Source organism: Zingiber officinale, chromosome 8A (genome assembly GCF_018446385.1).
Source record: "Zingiber officinale cultivar Zhangliang chromosome 8A, Zo_v1.1, whole genome shotgun sequence".
NCBI lineage: Eukaryota > Viridiplantae > Streptophyta > Magnoliopsida > Zingiberales > Zingiberaceae > Zingiber > Zingiber officinale.
Window position 1 is genome coordinate 45,097,426 of NC_056000.1, and position 21,549 is coordinate 45,118,974.

At 41.4% G+C, this 21,549-nt stretch overlaps 1 protein-coding gene across 2 annotated transcripts; it reads right to left on the reverse strand.

Annotated features, from left to right (window-relative positions):
- Positions 1 to 16,017: 16,017 nt before the first annotated feature.
- On the reverse strand, positions 16,018 to 19,570 carry LOC122011567 (uncharacterized threonine-rich GPI-anchored glycoprotein PJ4664.02-like). Of its 2 annotated transcripts, none has more exons than XM_042567950.1 (9): positions 19,406 to 19,570; positions 18,592 to 18,744; positions 18,234 to 18,512; positions 18,095 to 18,126; positions 17,883 to 17,954; positions 17,615 to 17,759; positions 16,817 to 17,505; positions 16,349 to 16,730; positions 16,018 to 16,255 (listed from the first exon to the last, which is right to left on the reverse strand). In XM_042567950.1, exons 1-8 carry the CDS (start codon positions 19,467 to 19,469, stop codon positions 16,461 to 16,463), a joined length of 1,704 nt encoding a protein of 567 aa, XP_042423884.1. In that variant the 5' UTR covers positions 19,470 to 19,570; the 3' UTR covers positions 16,018 to 16,255; positions 16,349 to 16,460. The 2 variants fall into 2 exon arrangements, with proteins under 2 accessions (XP_042423884.1, XP_042423883.1); XM_042567949.1 differs by having other exon boundaries at positions 17,874 to 17,954.
- Positions 19,571 to 21,549: the final 1,979 nt, after the last annotated feature.

Consider the following 21,549-nt stretch of genomic DNA (forward strand, 5'->3'; position numbering starts at 1 on the left):
CGAATCTTCATCGGAGGACGACGACGACGAGCTCGAACAGACGAGTCTACTCGCATTAATGGCCCGGGACCAAATCGTCGAATCCGGAAGCGAGAGCGAGTCCGAGGCGGAGTCCGAGCAAAGCCACGGATCCGTATCCGTTTCCGAAGGACCAGACCCCGCTGTAAGTATCTCCCGGTTAAACATTTTAGTTAGTTATTTATGCGCAAATTAGCTAAGTCAAACCTGAAAGTTAAGTCACTTCTAAAGGAAGTATCTGTCCTTAAAGAAGTGGCTGACACTAAAACCTTACCTGACCAGAGTCAGACTGAATTTCCAACTCAAGTTCATAAACTTGAGGAAGAAAATTCAAGTCTAAAAAATCAGGTTAAAGATTTAAAAACTACTTTAGAACGGTTTTATTTGGGCTCCAAGAACTTGGACTTAATTCTTGGGACACAAAGGGTCATTTACAATAGAACTGGGCTAGGATATAAAAGTAAATATAAATCTTACTTATCCTTAATAAACAAACAAAGTAGTAACACAGCCCAAGCATGGGTCCCCAAGTCCAAATTGATCAATTAAGTTGGACTTGGTCAATACTGGGTCCCGAAGGATCAAATACATTACCTCGATAGACCATATCGAGGCCGTGATCCAGGGGGAGCAAAGAGAAAAACGATATTTCAAAATTAAACTATAAATTTAAAATGAAATTCAAAATTCAAAATTCAAAATTAAATTATAAATTCAAAAATGAAACTCAAAATTCGAAATTAAATTATAAATTCAAAAATTAAATTCAAAATTTGAAATTAAATTATAAATTCAAAAATGAAATTCAAAATTCGAAATTAAACTATAAATTCAAAAATGAAACTCAAAATTCGAAATTAAATTATAAATTCAAAATTCGAAATTAAATTATAAATTCAAAAATGAAATTCAAAATTCAAAATTCAAATTCAAAATTCAAAATTTAAAATTATAAATTCAAAAATTAAATTCAAAAATTAAATTATTAATTCAAAAATGAAATTCAAAATTCGAAATTCAAATTCAAAAGTCAAAATTTAAAATTATAAATTCAAAAATTAAATTCAAAAATTAAATGAAATTCAAAATTTGAAATTAAATAATTAAATCAAATTAAAAGGAAGGCTCCAGATTATCTGGCACCTCCGAACTTAATATACCCGATAAGGGTAACCAAGAGTAGACCACCCGACAGGGTAATTAAGGTTATGTAAAATGGGTTAGGTTTAACTTGACCCACAGTACTGGTGAAATTTTTTGGATGATAGTACGTTAGGGAAGCTTGGGCATCGCATGTCTAGGAAGATATGGCTTCGACCTGGTGCATTTGGCCAAGTGGAACTAACCGAAGCTACCCTTAAATGGATCCTAACTAGTTAGACCAAGGATTAGTATTAAGTTCAGTGGGTAGGACTATTTGGAAAACCTCGAAGGCATGGTTACTTTAATGAGCTCCTTGTGACTCACCATAGCCCAGAAGTTTATCCAAAGAATGCTTACTTGTTGAACCCAAAGCTAAACCTGAATCTAACACAAAGTTAAGCCAGACCTCTGAATTCAACAATAAATCATCTCACATCAATTATATGATTCCCTGATTGACAATTTAGATCAGGTGAGATGACTAAGCAAACTAAATTTTAAATCTTACTTAAAGTTAAGTTAAACATCCTTCAAAATCAAATTAATTCAAATATCTCCAACCTAAACAGTGTTAATCAAGTTAAATTAATAATAATAATAAAAAATAAAAATAAAAAAAATCTAACTTGACTTAGTCAAATCTAACTGGATCAATTGACTTGACTTGACTAACCAGGTGAACACTGTTGCCCTCTAGGCAATCAGCAAGTAGCTAAATGGTTAGACAGTTGGTGGAGGCAATATTAAAAGTTTAAGCATGTTTGTACTTAAGGGCTCTGATACCTGATCAAAACCAAATCTTGACTCATGCTTGGACTTTAGAACACTGAAACCTTACTAAAACTAAATTAAGGTTATCTCTTCTCCTTTGCCTTAAGTATTCCTGAAATTTATCTCAAAAACATTCCTTAAGCAGTTTTATCAAAATTTTCTCCAAACTTAACTTTCAAATATCTTCTTCTTTGAAAATTTTTTAAAACCCTTTTGAAAATTCATTAAGTTGTTAAAGCTTTAAAAATTATTTTTCCTTGCAAATTTATTTGAAAATCTCTGAAGTTGAAACTTGTATTTTGAAAATTTTTCTATGAATATTTTGGAAACCGATGTTTTTCTATAGACTCCATAGACTCAAAAAGAGCTCATGTTTTTCTATGTCTATTCAAACAAAATAAATTCTAAGGTGTTGTCCTTCACTTTCCTTGCCTAAGTTAAAATGTTTTTAATTCTGTCTTGAAAAATTAAGTTTTTCAAAACTAGCTCATTTTTGATATATGGCAAAGGGGGAGAGTAGAGAAATTCAAAGTAGAGAAACTCAAAAGAAAAAGGAAACCCTATATTAAGGGGGAGCTTCACAAAAAGTTTACAAAAAGTTTAAGTGTTAGCTTAAGTTAGACGTTCATTTGAATTTATATACTTATGCATTTGTTTTTTTACTTAACTTTGAATTTGGGTTGCCATAATCAAAAAGGGGGAGATTATTGGTGCGGGAAGCATCCGACGATCGAACCTGAGTTTTGATAATGGCAAAAGATTCAAAGTTAAGGGTTGTTGTAATCTAACATGGTTGAATGAGTATTTCAGGAAAGTCCTAGCTGTGGTTAGGCAAAGGGAAAAACCCTAGGGGGTGGTAACCCTAGGTCATAGGGGGTGGTAACCCTATGCGGAAAGTCTTGGCAGGTCGATGGCTTTAGGCAAAAGTCCTAGGGGGTGGTAACCCTAGGTGGAAAGTCCTGGTGTCGCGAACCAGGTGAAAGTCTGGACTAGCCGGGAAGCGGATGTCCAGCAGAAAGTCCGGAAGCATCGAGTGCTGAGCAAAAGTCCAGTCGATCTGGAGGATCGACTGGCAACAGGTAAATCTCCTGAGTGGAGTAGGTGAGGACGCGTTCCCCGTAGAGGGAACAGTAGGCGTCGGGTCTGTAACGACCCACCTTCTACTGCTAGGCTGCAAGGCGGACCGCTACAGTTTCTTTGCTAACTGCAGCTAAATTACTAATGCGGAAAACTGGGCTGAATAAAAATTTTACTAAACTATTGTAGTTGCCTCTGTTAACTCTGTGAGAGTGAGATTTCATGTCCCACTACCTTCCAGATAATCATAGCTAGGCTGAGGAGGCAAAATTGGAGCTTTGGATCGGTCCGTGGAACGATCCATTGACGCGAACCTTGGTTGATCGGCTGGGACCGATCAGTGAGGTCGGATCGGCGCAGACCGATTCAGTATTCTGGATCGGTCGGTCGACCGATCCAGAACCGCGTAATCTGGGTTCGCCATCGTCCGTGATGGATCGGTTTGCATCGATCCAGTATCTGGATCGGTCGACCGATTCGTGCACCGAATACCGGATCGCTATCAGATCACCGATCGGCCGCCGATCCGGAGGATAGTATATCAGATTGGATCGGCCGACCGATCCACAGCCAGACTCGATCGGTCCGAGACCGATCGTAGTCTCGATTTCACCGAAGTTCGATTTGACTTTGGCGTACAAAACCTCACATGCAGTTCTAAATCAATTGAAGCTACTTCTAACATGCATTAACAAGCATTCCCATAATGACTACTACCAATCTAACTCATTCTTTCATAGTTTAGTACGTTCCAAAACTAAAGGTGCATAAAGATGAAAGTATTAAACTATAAACTGTAAAGTGCTAAGGTAAACATGCTAAAGAGTCTAATGTTCATCCTGCTAAGTCCCCTAAGGACCTTTGATTCCAGTTCCACACACACACACCATCTTCGCATTGTCCTCCAGCCTCCTCCGCTAGTCCATTTTCCTTTTACCTGTATCTGCAGTATAAGGAAAATAGTATCTGTAAGCTAAAAATCTTAGTAAGAAACCATCTACCTCACGAAATTATGCATACGATGCAAATATGCTTTTAAAACATGCTTTTGGAAAACATACTAAATATGCAAGCATGGCATGACATAGTATCATACAAGCATCGCATAACATAAGCTGAACATAGAGCTAACATGGAAAATTACACTGAAGCATAATGCTGAGCTAAGCTAGACTAAACTGAAGCTGCAATCAAACTCAACTGGTATAACTGATTTTTGAGTTTTGAAAACTAATACATAGTAAGTGAAAATACTAAATATGCTGCTGTAGGGCCCTGGCAACTGTACTTGCTATGCGCGCATCCCTAACTAGACCCGGGTTTGCAAGTCCCGAATTTAGTAGGGTTAACTAGGTTATCTAAACCTAGCTAGGTTATCTAAACCTAGGGACCGACTATGGGAGCCCAGCCCAATGGATATCTAATCCAGTACAGTGCCAACTGAAAGTAAAATACTGAAGTAGCTAATACTGTTTTGCTGAAACTAGGTTATCTGGACCTAGAGGCGACTATGGGAGCCCACCCATTGGATATCTAATCCATATAAGCTGTAATAAACTGAGTATACTGAATAGATACTTCTAATGTATCTAACTGAGCTGTTAAAGATGCCTAGGGTGCATTTTTACTAAACTAGCTATTTTATCGAACACCTAGCGTGCCCTAACTCTCCTCTCTATTAGGGAGACCACCTCTAGGCACCCGACAACATCTAACCTCCTATCTGAAGAGGGAAGACATGCCCGGCCCATCTAAAGGTGTTCAACTAAGACCCTAATCTGAAAAGAGAGTTAAATACCCCTTAGATATCGATAAAAACTGCATACATCCTAACTAAAGCATAAAAACTCAAACGGAAGCTATTATACCGCAGGTGAGGGGTTTCTTACCTCCTAATCGTAATTTCTTACGATTCTATTCGCTAAAACTCCGGTGGAGATGGTCCTCTCGACGATCCGCTCACGTCTTCGCGTTCCTCTCGCGGAGAAGAACCCTTTTCGTGTTGGAGTCGTCGCCGGAAAGTGATCCGAGAGCCCTTGGGGCTTGGGCGCCGAGAGAGGAGGAGGGAGAGGTGTGGGCGGCGGTGTAGGTTTTTGGAAGTGGGAGAGGGATAGGTCACGGTGAGGGTTTATGAGGAGATGGCTGCCGAACCAAATTCACCCAAACCCAACTTAAGTTTCCTATTTATACTTAGTGATAACTTCCGCCCAAATCCCACTTAACTAGGATTGTTCCCCTTTCCTTTCAGCACAGCCCTGCTGGGTCCACTGGTTACTAGCCTTGTCCACTAAACCATAGGTCTCGGGTTCAATCCCCGCCTAGGCCGTTTTACGCTCATATTTATTTTTGCTACTTCCGCTACTCGGAAAATTCCGGAAAAATATTTAGAAATTCCAGAAAAATCGTAGAATAATTCTAATGCAAGTTTGAGAATTTTCGGGAGTTACAATCCCCCTTACCTTATAAAAAGTTCGTCCTCGAACTTAGAACAATTCTGGGTACTTCTGTCTCATGCTGGCTTCTGTCTCCCAAGTTGCCTCTTCTGCTGTGTGATTGTGCCAAATAACTTTGACTAATGGTACTTCCTTGTTCCGCAATTTCTTAACTGCTCGGTCTATTATCTGAATAGGCCGACTATCATAGCTGAGGTCTTCGCGGATCTGTACCGACTGGGGCTCAATCACCTGGGTGGCATCTGGGGTATGCTTCTTCAGCATAGAGACATGAAATACATTGTGGACAGCTGACATCTCCTGAGGTAGCTCTAGCTCATAGGCTACCTTGCCCACTCTTCGACTGATAAGGTATGGTCCCACATATCTGGGACTTAGCTTGCCCTTCTTCCCAAAACGCATTACTCCCCTCATGGGAGCTACTCTGAGGAACACTGAATCCCCAACTGAAAACTCTAAGGGTCTGCGCCGCGTATCAGCATAGCTCTTCTGGCGGCTCTGAGCTGTCTCTATCCTCTGGCGGATCTGCTGTATAGCTGTGGTATCTGCTACTAGATCTGTCTGAAGCTCTAGTTCCTTCTGTTCACCACTCTCATACCAGCAGATTGGAGATCTACACCTCCGCCCATAGAGAGCCTCGTAAGGTGCCATGCCGATAGTGGCCTGATAGCTGTTGTTGTATGCAAACTCTGCTAAACTCAGATATTTGCACCAACTTCCCTTAAAGTCTAGGGCACAAGCTCGGAGCATATCTTCGAGTACCTGATTTACTCGCTCCGTCTGTCCATCTGTCTGAGGATGGAATGCTGTGCTGAACTTTAGCTTTGTACCCAATGCTGACTGTACACACTCCCAGAAGTGTGATGTGAATCTGCTGTCTCTGTCTGAAATGATGGTTCGTGGGACTCCATGTAGTCTGACGATCTCCTGGAGATACAACTGAGCTAGCTTCTCCATGGAGTAGGATATCTTGATAGCTAAAAAGTGGGCTGATTTGGTCAACCTGTCGACTATTACCCAGATGGCATCGAAACCATTCGTGGTTCTGGGCAGTCCCACTATAAAATCCATAGAGATGTCCTCCCACTTCCATTCTGGAATCTGTATAGGCTGCAAGACTCCTCCTGGTCGCTGATGTTCCGCCTTGACCCTCTGACAGGTGAGGCAGACGCTAACATATCTGGCGATGTCTCGCTTCATCCCAGGCCACCAAAAACGTTTCTTCAGGTCTTGATACATTTTGGTGGAGCCTGGGTGCATCACATAGGAGTCTGTGAGCCTCATCTAAAATCATCTCGTAGCTCCTCATCTGGAACACGGAGTCTATCACCAACATACAACACCCGCCTATCGGACACTCAATTCTCTACTTTCGATTCTATTAGCCCTTGCTTGATTTTCGAATTTCGGGGTCGAGCTGAGTGAATATCACCAAGCAAGGTAGACTCTAAGGTCATAGTAGAGCTGTCCGACGATAAGTTCGAGACCAAAATCCGCGATCTCCTTCTGTAGGGGTGGTGACATGGCTGCTAGAGATAATACTGGATTTTCTGCTGAGTGCGTCTGCTACCTTGTTGGCTTTCCCTGGGTGGTAGAGGATGTCTATGTCGTAATCTTTGACCAGCTCTAGCCACCTGCGCTGTCGCATATTCAGATCCTTCTGAGTGAAGAAGTACTTCAGACTCTGATGATCTGTATATACTCTGCACTGAGCTCCATATAAGTAATGTCGCCAAATCTTGAGAGCGAACACTACTGCTGCAAGCTCAAGGTCATGAGTAGGGTAGTTCTTCTCATAATCCTTGAGTTGTCTGGAGGCATAGGCGATCACCTTGCCGTTTTGCATCAGTACTGCTCCTAGTCCCAACTTAGAGGCATCACTGTAGATGTCAAAGCTGCTGGTGTCGTCTGGTAGAGCCAAAACGGGAGCACTGGTCAACCTCCTTTTTAGCTCGCTGAAGCCGTTCTCCACTGAAATTTCCTGTTCTTCCTGGTAAGAGCTGTCAGTGGGGAGGCTATCCTGGAGAAGTCCTCTACAAACTTCCTGTAATATCCTGCTAATCCCAGAAAGCTCCTGATTTCGCTGGCGTTCTTAGGTCTCTTCCAGTTACTTACTGCTTCTATCTTGCTGGGATCTACCATAACACCATCCTTGGAGATGATGTGACCGAGAAAGGCTACCCGGTCTAGCCAAAATTCACATTTCGTGAATTTGGCGTACAACTGGTTCTGCTGAAGGATCTGCAAAACTGTCTTCAGATGCTCTGCATGGTCCTCCTGAGTACTTGAATAGATAAGGATGTCATCTATGAACACGATGACAAACTTGTCCAAGTATTCCCTGAATACTCTGTTCATGAGGTCCATGAATGTAGCTGGAGCATTGGTCACGCCAAAGGGCATGACTACGAACTCGTAGTGTCCGTATCTGGTCCTGAATGCTGTCTTAGGTACATCCCCTTCCTTGACTTTCACCTGATGATAACCCGATCTGAGATCTATCTTAGAGAATACTGCTGCTCCCTTCAACTGGTCGAACAGGTCATCGATTCCGGGAAGAGGATACCTATTCTTGATCGTGACTTGATTCAGGGATCTGTAGTCTATACACAGTCGCATGCTTCCATCCTTTTTCTTCACGAACAATACAGGCGCTCCCCATGGTGAGTGACTCGGGCGTATGAAACCCTTGTCGAGCAGCTCCTGTAATTGCTCCTGAAGTTCCTTCAGTTCTGCTGGAGCCATGCGATAAGGCGCTTTGGAAATGGGATTAGTACCGGGGAAGAGCTCTATCTCAAATTCAATCTCCCTGTCTGGTGCTAAGCCTGGTAATTCCTCAGGGAAGACTGCTGGGTAGTCACATACGACTCGGACCTCTGCTAGCTGTTGGTCCTTGTCCTGATCGAATCCATCAACCTCGGGCCTTCATGCTGAGAGAAATCTTGGCTTTTCTCCTGTCTCCGATGTATTCAAACTGTGCTTCTGCTTCGGGTTGGAATACGACTTTCTGTTTACGGCACTCTATGGAAGCACCGTATCTGATCAGAAAGTCCATTCCCAGGATGACGTCGTAGTCAGTCATTTCTAGCAGGATCAGATCACAGAAGAGTTCCCTGTCTGCTATAATGACTGGCACTGCTCTGAGCCAGTGCGTGGATGCCATAACTTCTCCCGAAGGTAGTGTCGTCAAAAACTGACCACTGAGTACTTCTGATGGTATTTCTAATCTTTCGGAGAACACCCTGGCTACGTATGAATGGGTTGCCCCAGTATCAAATAGAACAGTAGCACTATACTGAAAAATGCTAATCTGACCTGTGACGACTGTCGAGGCATTTGCTACATCCTCCCTGGTGAGTGAGTAGATCCTCGCGTTCGCCATAGCTGGAGGGGCTTCTAATCTGCCCTGGCTGATAAGGGGACCTTCTAGGGCAGACTGCATCTGATATAACTGCGCTGGCTGGCCTGCATGCTGAATCTGCTGTGGCTGAGGAAGACCAGTCTTGTTCGGGCACTGCTTGGCCATGTGCCCTTCTTGTCCACATTCAAAGCATCCTCGCGTGCCCTTGCGGCAAACCCCAGGGTGGAATTTCCCACAAGTAGCACACTTTGGATAACTGGGTCGCTTGCTAGATGGTCCTCCTTTTGAGTCACTCCCTGATTTGCGCTTGCTGTTGGAGTTCCCCTTCCAGTTAGAGCTGTGGCCTTGCTGTTTTTGAGTGTGAGAGCTTCCTTGGCCTTTGGACTCTGAGGAGACCTGCTTCTGCTGCTTTATGCTGTTCTGATAATGTTCTGTGGTCAAGGCGCTGCTCACTAACTCCTCTGTGGTTTGTGGCTTATGTACGCCACCAGCCACGTTCACTGCTATCTCTGGCCTCAGCATTCTTGAGCATTAACCGGATTCGCTCCTTCTCTGTGCTGACTAGCTCTGGGCATAAACGAGCCAACCTGTTGAATTTCTTCACGGCTTCCTCCACTGAGAGGTTGCCCTGGCGAAATTCAATGAACTCGTCGTAGCGGCGGTCTATAACTCGCATGTGAAAGAATTCCTCGAAGAACTCTTTCTCGAAGTCAGCCCATGACATCTGATTCACTGGGCGCTTCGCTCTAACTCTCTCCCACCATATGCTAGCGTCCCCTGTCAGGCAGAAGGAAGCACATTTAACCTTCTCCTGTTCCGGCCAGTCTAGAAGCTCCATTATCCTCTCCAGTGTTTTGAACCATGCTTGAGCATCCCATGGTTCGCTAGTGCCTGAGAAATTCTCGGGCTTAACTCTCTGCCACTGGATTAGGTAAGCTTCTTTCCTTAGCTCAGCTGCTGGGACTACTGGTGCTGGTATTGGTGCTGTTGGCTGAACTGGTGGAACCTCTATAAATGCTGGAGTTGCTAAGTTCGGTTCTGGGGTGACGGTAGGAGTATGCTGCTGGTTAGCCTTTAAGGTGGCTATTTCCTGTTGCTGTTCAGCTAGCTGCTGCTGTAACTGAGCCACCAACGCTGTAAGATCTGGAGGGGGCACTGAACTGCCTGCCTCCTGCTGGGGCTCAGTAGCTGGTGCCCGCTTAGCTGGGCGTCCTCGTGCCATTTCTAAAGACATAGAGAACATACATAACTAAAGCATTCATAGTTTCACAACTACTGATATCATGTCTAAAAACTATCATATACTAGCATGCTTCAGATATATATAAACATGAACTGAAATAAGAAAGCAAGGAACATATTGAGAGTAGAGGTATTCTTACTTGGAAGCTGCAGGTACAATGCTGATGTGTGTGTAGGAAGTATGGTACCACTCTGTAACGCCCCACCTCCTGGGTCTAAGCTGTGAGGCGGATCGCTACTTTGAAACTACTGTGCTTTACTATGCGGAAAACTGGGTAAATAAAATTTTACTAAACTATTGTAGTTGCCTCTGTTAACTCCGTGAGAGTGAGATTTCATGTCCCACTACCTTCCAGATAATCATAGCTAGGCCGAGGAGGCAAAATTGGAGCTTTGGATCGGTCCGTGGGAAATCAGCATTCTGATTTCATGGTTGGATCGGTGCGGGACCGATCCAGAAAAGGCTGGATCGGTCGGCAGATCGATCAGTTTCTGGATCGGTCGGTCGACCGATCCAGAACCCGTAATCTGGGTTCGCCATCGTCCGTGATGGATCGGTCGGCCGATCCAGTATGTCTCGATCGGTCGACCGATCCGTGCACCGAATACCAGGATCGCTCTTGTATCACCTGGATCGGTCGGTGGACCGATCCGGGAGGATACAGCATCGAGATGGCTTGCGGATCGGTCAGCCGACCGATCCAGAGTCTTCTTCCGAGTCTGATCTCACCCAGAAGTTCTGATTTCAGCACTTTGGCGTGCCAAAACCTCACACAGCAGTTCTAAATCAATTGAAGCTACTTCTAACATGCATTAACAAGCATTCCCATAATGACTACTACCAATCTAACTCATTCTTTCATAGTTTAGTATGTTCCAAAACTAAAGGTGCATAAAGATGAAAGTATTAAACTATAAACTGTAAAGTGCTAAGGTAAACATGCTAAAGAGTCTAATGTTCATCCTGCTAAGTCCCCTAAAGACCTTTGATTCCAGTTCCACACACACACACCATCTTCGCATTGTCCTCCAGCCTCCTCCGCTAGTCCATTTTCCTTTTACCTGTATCTGCAGTATAAGGAAAATAGTATCTGTAAGCTAAAAAGCTTAGTAAGAAACCATCTACCTCAAGAAATCATGCATACGATGCAAATATGCTTTTAAAACATGCTTTTGGAAAACATACTAAATATGCAAGCATGGCATGACATAGTATCATACAAGCATGGCATAACATAAGCTGAACATAGAGCTAACATGGAAAATTACACTGAAGCATAATGCTGAGCTAAGCTAGACTAAACTGAAGCTGCAATCAAACTCAACTGGTATAACTGATTTTTGAGTTTTGAAAACTAATACATAGTAAGTGAAAATACTAAACATGCTGCTGTAGGGCCCTGACAACTGTACTTGCTATGCGCGCATCCCTAACTAGACCCGGGTTTGCAAGTCCCGAATTTAGTAGGGTTAACTAGGTTATCTAAACCTAGCTAGGTTATCTAAACCTAGGGACCGACTATGGGAGCCCAGCCCAATGGATATCTAATCCAGTACAGTGCCAACTGAAAGTAAAATACTGAAGTAGCTAATACTGTTTTGCTGAAACTAGGTTATCTGGACCTAGAACTAGGTTATCTGAACCTAGAGGCGACTATGGGAGCCCACCCATTGGATATCTAATCCATATAAGCTGTAATAAACTGAGTATACTGAATAGATACTTCTAATGTATCTAACTGAGCTGTTAAAGATGCCTAGGGTGCATTTTTACTAAACTAGCTATTTTATCGAACACCTAGCGTGCCCTAACTCTCCTTTCTATTAGGGAGACCACCTCTAGGCACCCGACAACATCTAACCTCCTATCTGAAGAGGGAAGACATGCCCGGCCCATCTAAAGGTGTTCAACTAAGACCCTAATCTGAAAAGAGAGTTAAATACCCCTTAGATATCGATAAAAACTGCATACATCCTAACTAAAGCATAAAAACTCAAACGGAAGCTATTATACCGCAGGTGAGGGGTTTCTTACCTCCTAATCGTAATTTCTTACGATTCTATTCGCTAAAACTCCGGTGGAGATGGTCCTCTCGACGATCCGCTCACGTCTTCGCGTTCCTCTCGCGGAGAAGAACCCTTTTCGTGTTGGAGTCGTCGCCGGAAAGTGATCCGAGAGCCCTTGGGGCTTGGGCGCCGAGAGAGGAGGAGGGAGAGGTGTGGGCGGCGGTGTAGGTTTTTGGAAGTGGGAGAGGGATAGGTCACGGTGAGGGTTTATGAGGAGATGGCTGCCGAACCAAATTCACCCAAACCCAACTTAAGTTTCCTATTTATACTTAGTGATAACTTCCGCCCAAATCCCACTTAACTAGGATTGTTCCCCTTTCCTTTCAGCACAGCCCTGCTGGGTCCACTGGTTACTAGCCTTGTCCACTAAACCATAGGTCTCGGGTTCAATCCCCGCCTAGGCCGTTTTACGCTCATATTTATTTTTGCTACTTCCGCTACTCGAAAAATTCCGGAAAAATATTTAGAAATTCCAGAAAAATCGTAGAATAATTCTAATGCAAGTTTGAGAATTTTCGGGCGTTACAGGGTCGACCTAGGATTTCCGGTTGGAAATCCGAAGTCAGACTCGAACAGTCCGAAGACTGTCAATTCTTCTTTACGATGTTTTGTCTTATTCTAACACTGTCTTGCAGGGGATTTTGCTCGGACTAACCTTTGTTTGCAGGTGAGGAACCTGCTGGAAAAAGGCTATCCGGGCGGCCGGAACAGGTCCGGGCGCCCGAGACCAAAGTTTATCCCCTGCGCGAAGTTGACACGTGGAGCATCCTGGTTGGTTGGCCACGTCACACTTCAGGCGCCCGGAAGGGATCCAGGCGCCCGGAACCTCATATAAAAGAAGGGTCGAGGTGCAGCACCAAGAACAACGACAATCTAAGTAATCTCCCTGCGACAAGCTGCTAACGACTCGATCCAGAAAGTGCTGCAACGACACCCCGATAACCCGGAGCTTCGATTTAGTCTTTTGTTGTTGGTATAATCTGTTTACTGCTTTAAATTGTAGTTAATCTGTAATAGTTTTATCGTGCTTATAGTTGTTGCCCACAGAAAGCGATCAAGGATCGCGGGCCTTCGAGTAGGAGTCGCTTTAGGCTCCGAACGAAGTAAATCTTCCTGTCTCTCTGTGTTTGTTATTTCTTTATTCCGCTGCGCGATTACTCGTTTGTTTTACGAATCGAAAGAAATAGTCACGAACGCTATTCACCCCCCCCCCCCCTCTAGCGTGGTCTCGATCCAACATAACACTCGTCTCAAATCTCGGCACCAACATCCAGGTCTCATCTCAAGCCGTCGACACCTTCCCTGTTAGTCTTGTAGGATCAAGAAGGACGAGAGGGGTTGAATATCATTTTTAAAAGTTTTCTTTTTAGCTTTGAAAATCTTTCAAGAAAATACAAGTACACAGCGGACAAAACACAACAAATAGAATATGACGGAAAGTAAAAAATAATTTTGTTTTTTTACTTGGTTCGTAGCCCCAAGGACTACTACTCTAAGAGTCACAATCTCCTGGACCATTGTTGATTGGGTAATCCATTAAAATTCTCCTTTCGAGAACTCTCGAAAGAGAGAATGCGCTTTATAATATTTAAAAGATTGTAACACTTCTTTACAATTATCCTAATAGAATTAATTACTGAAAATAATTGGTTATCGGCAACAAAAGGGTGTCGAGTATAAATCATGTTGGTCGTCGGAGAGATTCAGCCCAAGTGTAGCTTGCATGGGCACTTGAGATGAGCATAGAGAGTCGAGAGAGTTTGTGTGAATCAATATCTCTGTCCATTTCGGCGAGCTGCTTTTATAAGGCATTGGGGGTGCCTTGGTTTATTCGAGGTGCCTCCATGCATGTTGATCCGATCCGAAGACTTTGGCATTTATCCTCTTCGAGGTGCCTCCAATGATTTGAGGCGCCTCCAATGAGTTGAAGCTCATCCTTCACGCTTATCAGCTTCGGGGCACCTCGGATCATCTGAGGCGCCTCCCTTGCTTCCTATTTGGAGAGCCTCCAGTCACCCGAGGCATCTCTATTCACCCGAAGCGCCTCCAACCAACTGAGGCACCTGGAGTGAATTTTCTAGCATGTGTTAACTTAAAAGCAATATGTTCCTACAACAGAGTTAGAAACATAGATCCATGAAAATGTATAAATGACTTAGATCCTGTCTACGATCTAGTTTGATATTAGCTTAGACTTCCAGGTTGGTTCTAAGTTGGATCACCGCTTAAGTCAACCTCACTAGATCTTTCTCCTCCGATTGTTTGCATGACTTACCATTTGCAGAATTACTCTACTTGACATCTGATCTCCTGGCCTAATAGGTCTTTTTATAGATCTTCCATTTGGACTTCAGCCAGTTGTCTGGTCCTACTGACTCAATTGGACTTCTTGCCAGAAAGTTGGTCCTCTTTGACCTATCTAGGCTTTCTGCCAATTATCTGGTCCCTTAACCTAACTAAACTTAAGCATGGTGTCTGGTCATCTAGATTTGTTAAGTCTTCTAGTCTGCACACTTGGTATACATATTAGATCACAACATAATTGAACTTTGAACCTTTGACAACATTAAACATAAGTTTGATTCTGATACTCCCTGTACCAACAAGTCTCAAATCCTGACACCATCATCCAAGCCTCGGCCCAGGCTGTCGACACTTCCCACTCACAAGGTCACTCAACATCAATGCTATTTCATCATATGTCAGGGTATCGAGCCTCCTCTCTACGAGCCCTGGACAAGATTGTTTCACACTAAACAATGACTATGAATATTCCATGACACGCGACACCAGACAAATGGAGAGACAGTCACAAGGTTGCCAGATATTAGGGGTGTCAAAAATGGACCCGACTCGACGACCCAACCCGAATTGACCCGAAAAAAATCAGGTTCGGGTTAGGCATTTTCAGATTCGGCTCAGGTTTGGGTCGGAGAGTTTTCGGGTTGGGTTGGGTTGGGTTCGGGTTGACCCGGGTTGACCCAAATATAGGATTTAGTGGGGGGTTTTCGGGGTTAAATCGAATTTTATTTTGAAAATTAAGATGTTTTTATGTATATTAATATTAATGTTAGTATGATAATGAAATATTGAGATAAAAGTGAAGAATTATAGGGAAAATAGTCCCAAAAAGTCATTTTGAATCGAATTTTCGGGTTACACGGGTTGGGTTCGGGTTGGTCGGGTTCGGTTTCGGGTTTAGGGGTTTCGGGTTGAATTTGGGTTCGGGTCAGGTTCGGGTTGGGTTAAAAAAAAAATTCAACTCGACCCAACCTGACCCGACCAACCTGAATTGACACCCTTATCAGATATGGTCCTCTAGATGCTCTCCTACAAACAAGTGGCGGTTGATGAATGGAGAGGCAAATGTATAATGACAGTCAGATCTGATCTCCTCATGATCTCCTCACGAACGTATACAATGATGATGGAAGAGCATGTGCCGTCTAGAACATCGGTGATATGGAGATGCTCTTCTGACAGTTATATAAACACTATAGAGGGTAAGTGCAAATGATTCGAACTCTCTACACCTCCACCTGGTTCTTTCCTACTCCATCTCCTTCTTCTTCTCGCATAATACCTTAAGCAAACCCTAATTTGAGCATCAGAGTGGCTTGCTGAGATCCTCCGATGCCAGTCTAACAGAGTGTATTTCAGGACTCCTCATCTTCTTCATAGACGATTCGCGGAGAATGCACATGTCAGCAAGTTAGTTGACTAGTGGCTTGACCCTCCACGGTATTTGGCCAGAACACATATCATTGCTTCATTACATTTCACTAAGATGAAAATTTTGTTAGATTGGTAATGTTGGGCCTAATTAGCATGTTTTTGGATGCATTTTAACACTTATAATTCTAAATAAATGGATATTCTTCTACATATTTATTGTTGTTCTCATCTTTTTACACCCAGGGTTGGAAAGGATTGCCTCAAGATAATTGATATCAATCAAAACAAAATAAAAATTAAACTGCAGAAAAGAGCAGAAAGTCATAACAAAGATGTGATGATGGTTTTGAGACTGATGAATCTCTGAAACAATCTCCTCCTGAATTGGCGATGCCTTGCTGTGTATGATCATCCTGCAAGTAACTACTTAATGGTGATTGCATGTTTCCTGCACAAAGAAAGTAAACATGGATTCTATCCGTCAAGATGTTCCTCTAAAACAAACCCGAACTCTATCAAGGAGCAAAGGTTGCAGTCATACCTTAATTTTGGTGAATCAGGAATGATTCATCTACACATGTAATTTTGTTCTGTGAATTTGAAAACCTTGAATGGGCTGTCATCTTAAGAAACTGCAAAGAATTCTTAGTTTGTCATAAGTTTGACTGCCCAGAGCAGTCACTTGAGCCACCATACTCGAACTGGATGAAGGGTAGGGACTCTATACTAGAAGAGCACGATGAAGCAACTCGAGAATGACCATTGATGATCTTGTTATTGGTTGCAGATCTGACATGTTGAAACATGGTCTGTTTTGCTTTGTTCACTGCAGCAGTCTTATTTGTTCTGCCAGTGACTTTCGGAAGTTTGGGCTGTTGGCTAGCCTGTGAAAGAGTTCCAATGGTGTGGTTGACGGGTTTCTTCTGCTTGAGTTCAAAACAAAAACCAACTCAGATACGATTAAGTAGTCAGGAAAAGAAAAGCAACACTTAGGACTAGACATGTTTACCATATCTGGGTTAGCAGGTTTTGGATGTGCAACATTGTGACCTGAAGGTTTGCTGGATATTGCTTCTGATCTGTTGCCAGAACTACTCTTTGAATGATTTCCTTTTAAAGGTATAGGCATTACGTGATTATCAATAAAACCTTTAGAAATATGAGATCTGTGATAACCATCATTCTGGGCTATAGAAGCAAAAGATGATTTAGAACATGCTGAATGGATTTCGTAGGCATCAACATCCATTACTGATGGGGTTGAAGAATTAGCTTCATTACTATTCATTACTGGTTTAACAGAACAAAGGGTCAACGAAGATGATACTGAAGTGGCAATGAAGCAGGAGTTACTTGAAGGTGTAGGTAAAGATAAGCCCACAGATAAACCTCGAGATATTGTGGAGTTATTTGCACTTGTGTGGACAGTTCTAGCTCCATTTCTCCTTGAGAATGATTGATTAGTATTTGATCTAGATGAGGATGTCTTATTAGCCATTGATTCAGAAGAAGGGTTATTAATCACCCTAGAATTACTTCTCATCCTTGTGTTCTCGGATAGTGAATAATGTGTAGTGCCTGATGAATTGCTGATCAAGTTTGAAGTAGTTTTTGATGCTTGGAATTTGGAAATTCCACTGGATGAGCCTTTATGTAATTGCTTAAAAGATACAACAGCGTTTTGAATTGCTACATTACCTGCTAAAGAAATCCCCACAGGTAAGAATTTAATTATGAATAAGAAGAGAAAATATTCTACCTAATCACATTAGTTAAAGAGGCTCGTGATTAAATTCTGGAACTGCACCTGGCTTTTCTCTGAAGTCACTAGTTCTTATTTGGATGCTTCCAGGAGCAATAGTTGTCTTTGCTGGCATTGTCGACAGATTCAACTTAGACAAAGCACTAGTTGGCTTTGAGACTGTCTTTCCAGCAGTAACTCCCATATAACCCTTCATTAAAGAAACAAATGTCAACTTGACTGAATAAATATTTTTACAAGTAGAAAATTTAAACACTAAATAAAGGAGAGACTGTAATTGAGACAACAAATTAGTACATATCACCTTCACAACCTTAACCCATCGCGAAGTGTTCTGAAGCCGATGATTGCTAGCGCCGTGTTGTTCTGATACTACAGGAGACTTCTGATGTAGCACACATTGACAATGTTTGACACATATTTAGCTCAACGGTATAAAATAGTGTCCCGCATAATTTGATAATTGGGAGTGAAGAGTTTTGGTGATGTTGGTGTATAAAAATAGTGATTGTTCAAAAACCATACCTTATTCTGAGAAGCTTCAAATTTGGTTGGCACTGAAAAGAAACATGATCAATTATTAGCAACAAATGCAACTCAACAATAACATAGAAACCATCAGTTCCTACATATTTAAGATTAGTATTAAGTCGAGCATTCTTACACTCAAGAGACAATGTGTGACCCCTTCCTGGAATGTTCCTCCTGCTGGACTTTTCCGATCCGGAAGCCTTTACACCAGTACTAAAAGTCTTCATTGAAGCACCATTGTTTTCAAACAAGTGTAACTCAAGGTTCTCCAAGGCCAAGTTATCATCATCGCTTAAAGTTGAGTTTGTCGTAGTTGATCTTTTTGACTCCTCAGGGATTACAGAAAGAGAACATGTATCAATCCTCCTGAATGTGCTGTTTAGGCTAGCCAGTTCTTCATAATCCAAAACACCTATAAATTAAACAATAAGATCCATTAAGATTCTACATTACAGTTCAAACATGTCCTAATTCCATACAAAATTAGTTACCTTCACTTGTAAGGAAATCTCTATCCCAGTCTAAACTTTTTGCCAAGTAGTCTTTGCTAAATATTGATTTATGCTTGTTTGAGGGCACTGGAAGTTGGAGGGATTTCTCCATTTGCTTGTTCACTTTCACTGGAGTACTGCCTTCAACAGCCCCTATTTTAAATCAGTCAATAGAAATGTGGTTGCTCAGGAGGCATAAAAAGTTATCAGAAAATCATAAGAATTATAAGACTTCCTGAATTGAATACAGAAAAAAGAAATCTAAATAGTAGATTAGGGAATTATTGCCATGTGAAATATCAAAAAATATCATTTTGATGATTAGTGAGAACAAAACTCAAGTCGTATACTGGTAACTGCATTTGCTTTTCAGTCTTCAATTAATTCATTAAAATTTACCAATTCTTCGTTTTTCAGTATTCAACATTCATACAAATGGAAGAGGGAGTATCTAATAAGAGATTTATATATATATATAATGGGTGATTTCTGGTAATTATCCATCCATCATCTAAGAAGCTAATCTAATTTAACCAGCAAATCTCAGAAATGCACTCTTATTTGGAGGATAGATGACTTTCTATTGATTCTTCTTGGCATTTACGACCATCGACGGAAACACCTCTGCCAAAATTACCACGAACACAAACGATAAATTCACATCGCGACAAATGAATTTTTGTGCGATCGTAAAAAACTCCGATTACAGCATAAGCACAAAAGTACCGCCCAAATGCTCGCCCATCAGTCCCCTTATCTCCGGTGGAAACCCTAGCTCGTTACCGCCCAAATGCACAGCGAAATCGAAAAATACCTGATGAGCTTCGATCTCTTGGATCTTCCCCGAAAGAAACATCGATCGCAGGGAAGTCTTCCATGACCTATTCCGAAGCCGATCGCCGCGAGCCTTGAAGAAGGAGAAGAGGGAGGAAGAAAGGGGAATAAATTGGCGAGAAAATGGATCTATTTGAATCGATCTGTTATCAGAGGCAACGCGGCCGGGAGTTCCTATTTATAGGAGATCCATTTCAAGGGGGAGTTCCAGATGCGTGCAGTAATTACGTTTCCACCCTCGTCTATTTAAAAAAAAAAAGAATAAAAATATGAAAATGGGCAAGTAAATAATCTCGACTGATGATGACGTGTCTGAGTTATTTAGAGCAACAATAGCAGCTAGATGATTCTTAATAAAGAATTATATTTGTCTTAACTATTTATAATCCATACAGGGTCGGAAATATCATAGCCAAATTGCCCTTCTTTATTGAGTTCATTTTTTTTGATAAAAAATAAATAAATTCCGTTGACTAACTAAACCCTAAACCTAGGTAAAGATGAGCATCGAGTTACCGAGCCAACTACAGTACAACGAAGCTGTTCTTAACTAGTTTTAATTTTATTATCATAGTTATAGTATATTTACTAGATACAACATTTTAAACTAAATTCAAGTGTCGCTTGCTTTAATAGACGAAACAGCCGACATTGTCAAATATTATTGCCCATGTGAACTTATCCCTAAAGTAATTTTAATATGACAGTGTCGATAGCCTTTCCATCTGGCGTTAAAGTTGACTATTATTCATGCTCGACAGGTGAATTTGTAGTCAAGCTCGCTTCTACTTTGCATTAAACAGTCAATCTCTCTCCATCCCGAGTAAACCTTTGCACGCCTCAAATAAATGATAATGTTTCCTTCACAATAGTAGTCTTTTGGCAACTGATTGTGATTTAGTTGGTATTTTTAAAACATATCAATTTTTTTTATAAATATCTTTAAAATTTAAAGTAAGTTGTTCATTTTATTAAATTTAAATAATTATTTTTTACTATACATTATGTCAATTATTCTAAAATATCTATTAGTTCGGTTGAAAATTGAATTAACTAAAATTTTCAATAATGATGGTATCAGATTTACTTATTAGTTAGGGATTTATAGGTTCACTTACTTAGGAATTTATCGATTAGCTTTTTTTATTGTAGTTTATTTGATTTATTCGATTTATTCAGTTAAATCAAATAAGGAATTTTAAAATCGAAACTTAACCCTATTAACTGATATAACTGATTTTTTAGAAAAATAAAATAAAATTATGAAAAAAATCAAATCAAAATTTAAAATTCAATAAGTTGAATGGATTTATTCAGTTTAACTATAATTTTGGTCGCCCATAATTATTACGAGAATAAATCTCAAACTATTGATAGTTCTAAAAAGTATGAAAAATATATAAATACGAAATCTGTAAAAACTCAGAGTGATCTCCCATAGTAGATCTTGATCTTTGCTTTTCCGTCAGAAGAACGATCACGAACCACTTGTTGTCGGAAGAACGATCACGAACGAATCAGAAAGCTCTTCATGGTTCACAAATCAAATCCCACGCCTCGGATGTTCTTCTTCTCTGCAAGACATATAGTCTTGACAGAATTCTAACAACACTTCTGATGTGCTTCGGTCCCATTTGCGTACACAACACAACAACCTTTCTTGATGCATGCATCTCTCTTGCTCTCTTTTTCTCATTGCACCAATTACCTTGGACATTTTTTTTTTATAAAAGAAGATGACTCTTCATCTTCCTCTACCTCCGTTAATGGAGGAATGAGAAAGGGTTGGAAGGTGAAGGGGAAGAGACACCTTTCACCTTCTTAACACCAATATCTCCCACTCATTCAAGTCAATCATTAAAAGTTAACTAGTCATATAGTCCATGTCAGTCACATAGATTACAAGGTGATTATGTCACAATGCCAAAGCCAAACATTAATTGGTCACAAAGGTTGATTAAGTCATATAGACTATTTGACGATCAAGTCATAAAGACCAGATAAGAACTAGTTAGTCACAAAGACCAAATAAGAACATCTAATCTATACTTTAGGGAAAATGGTACGTGCAACAGCAAGCACATTGAGCGATAGTCGCTAAGAAGATTGTTACATCTTACATAG

Excerpts from the sequence above, each read along its gene's own strand:
- LOC122011567 (XM_042567949.1), bottom strand. The coding sequence starts at position 19,469 with ATGGAAGACTTCCCTGCGATCGATGTTTCTTTCGGGGAAGATCCAAGA. Across the intron at positions 18,127-18,233 it reads TCACACATTGTCTCTTGAGT|TGCCAACCAAATTTGAAGCT; the intron begins GTAAGAATGCTC and ends GTTTCTTTTCAG. Across the intron at positions 17,955-18,094 it reads TTGAAGCTTCTCAGAATAAG|AAGTCTCCTGTAGTATCAGA; the intron begins GTATGGTTTTTG and ends GTGCTACATCAG.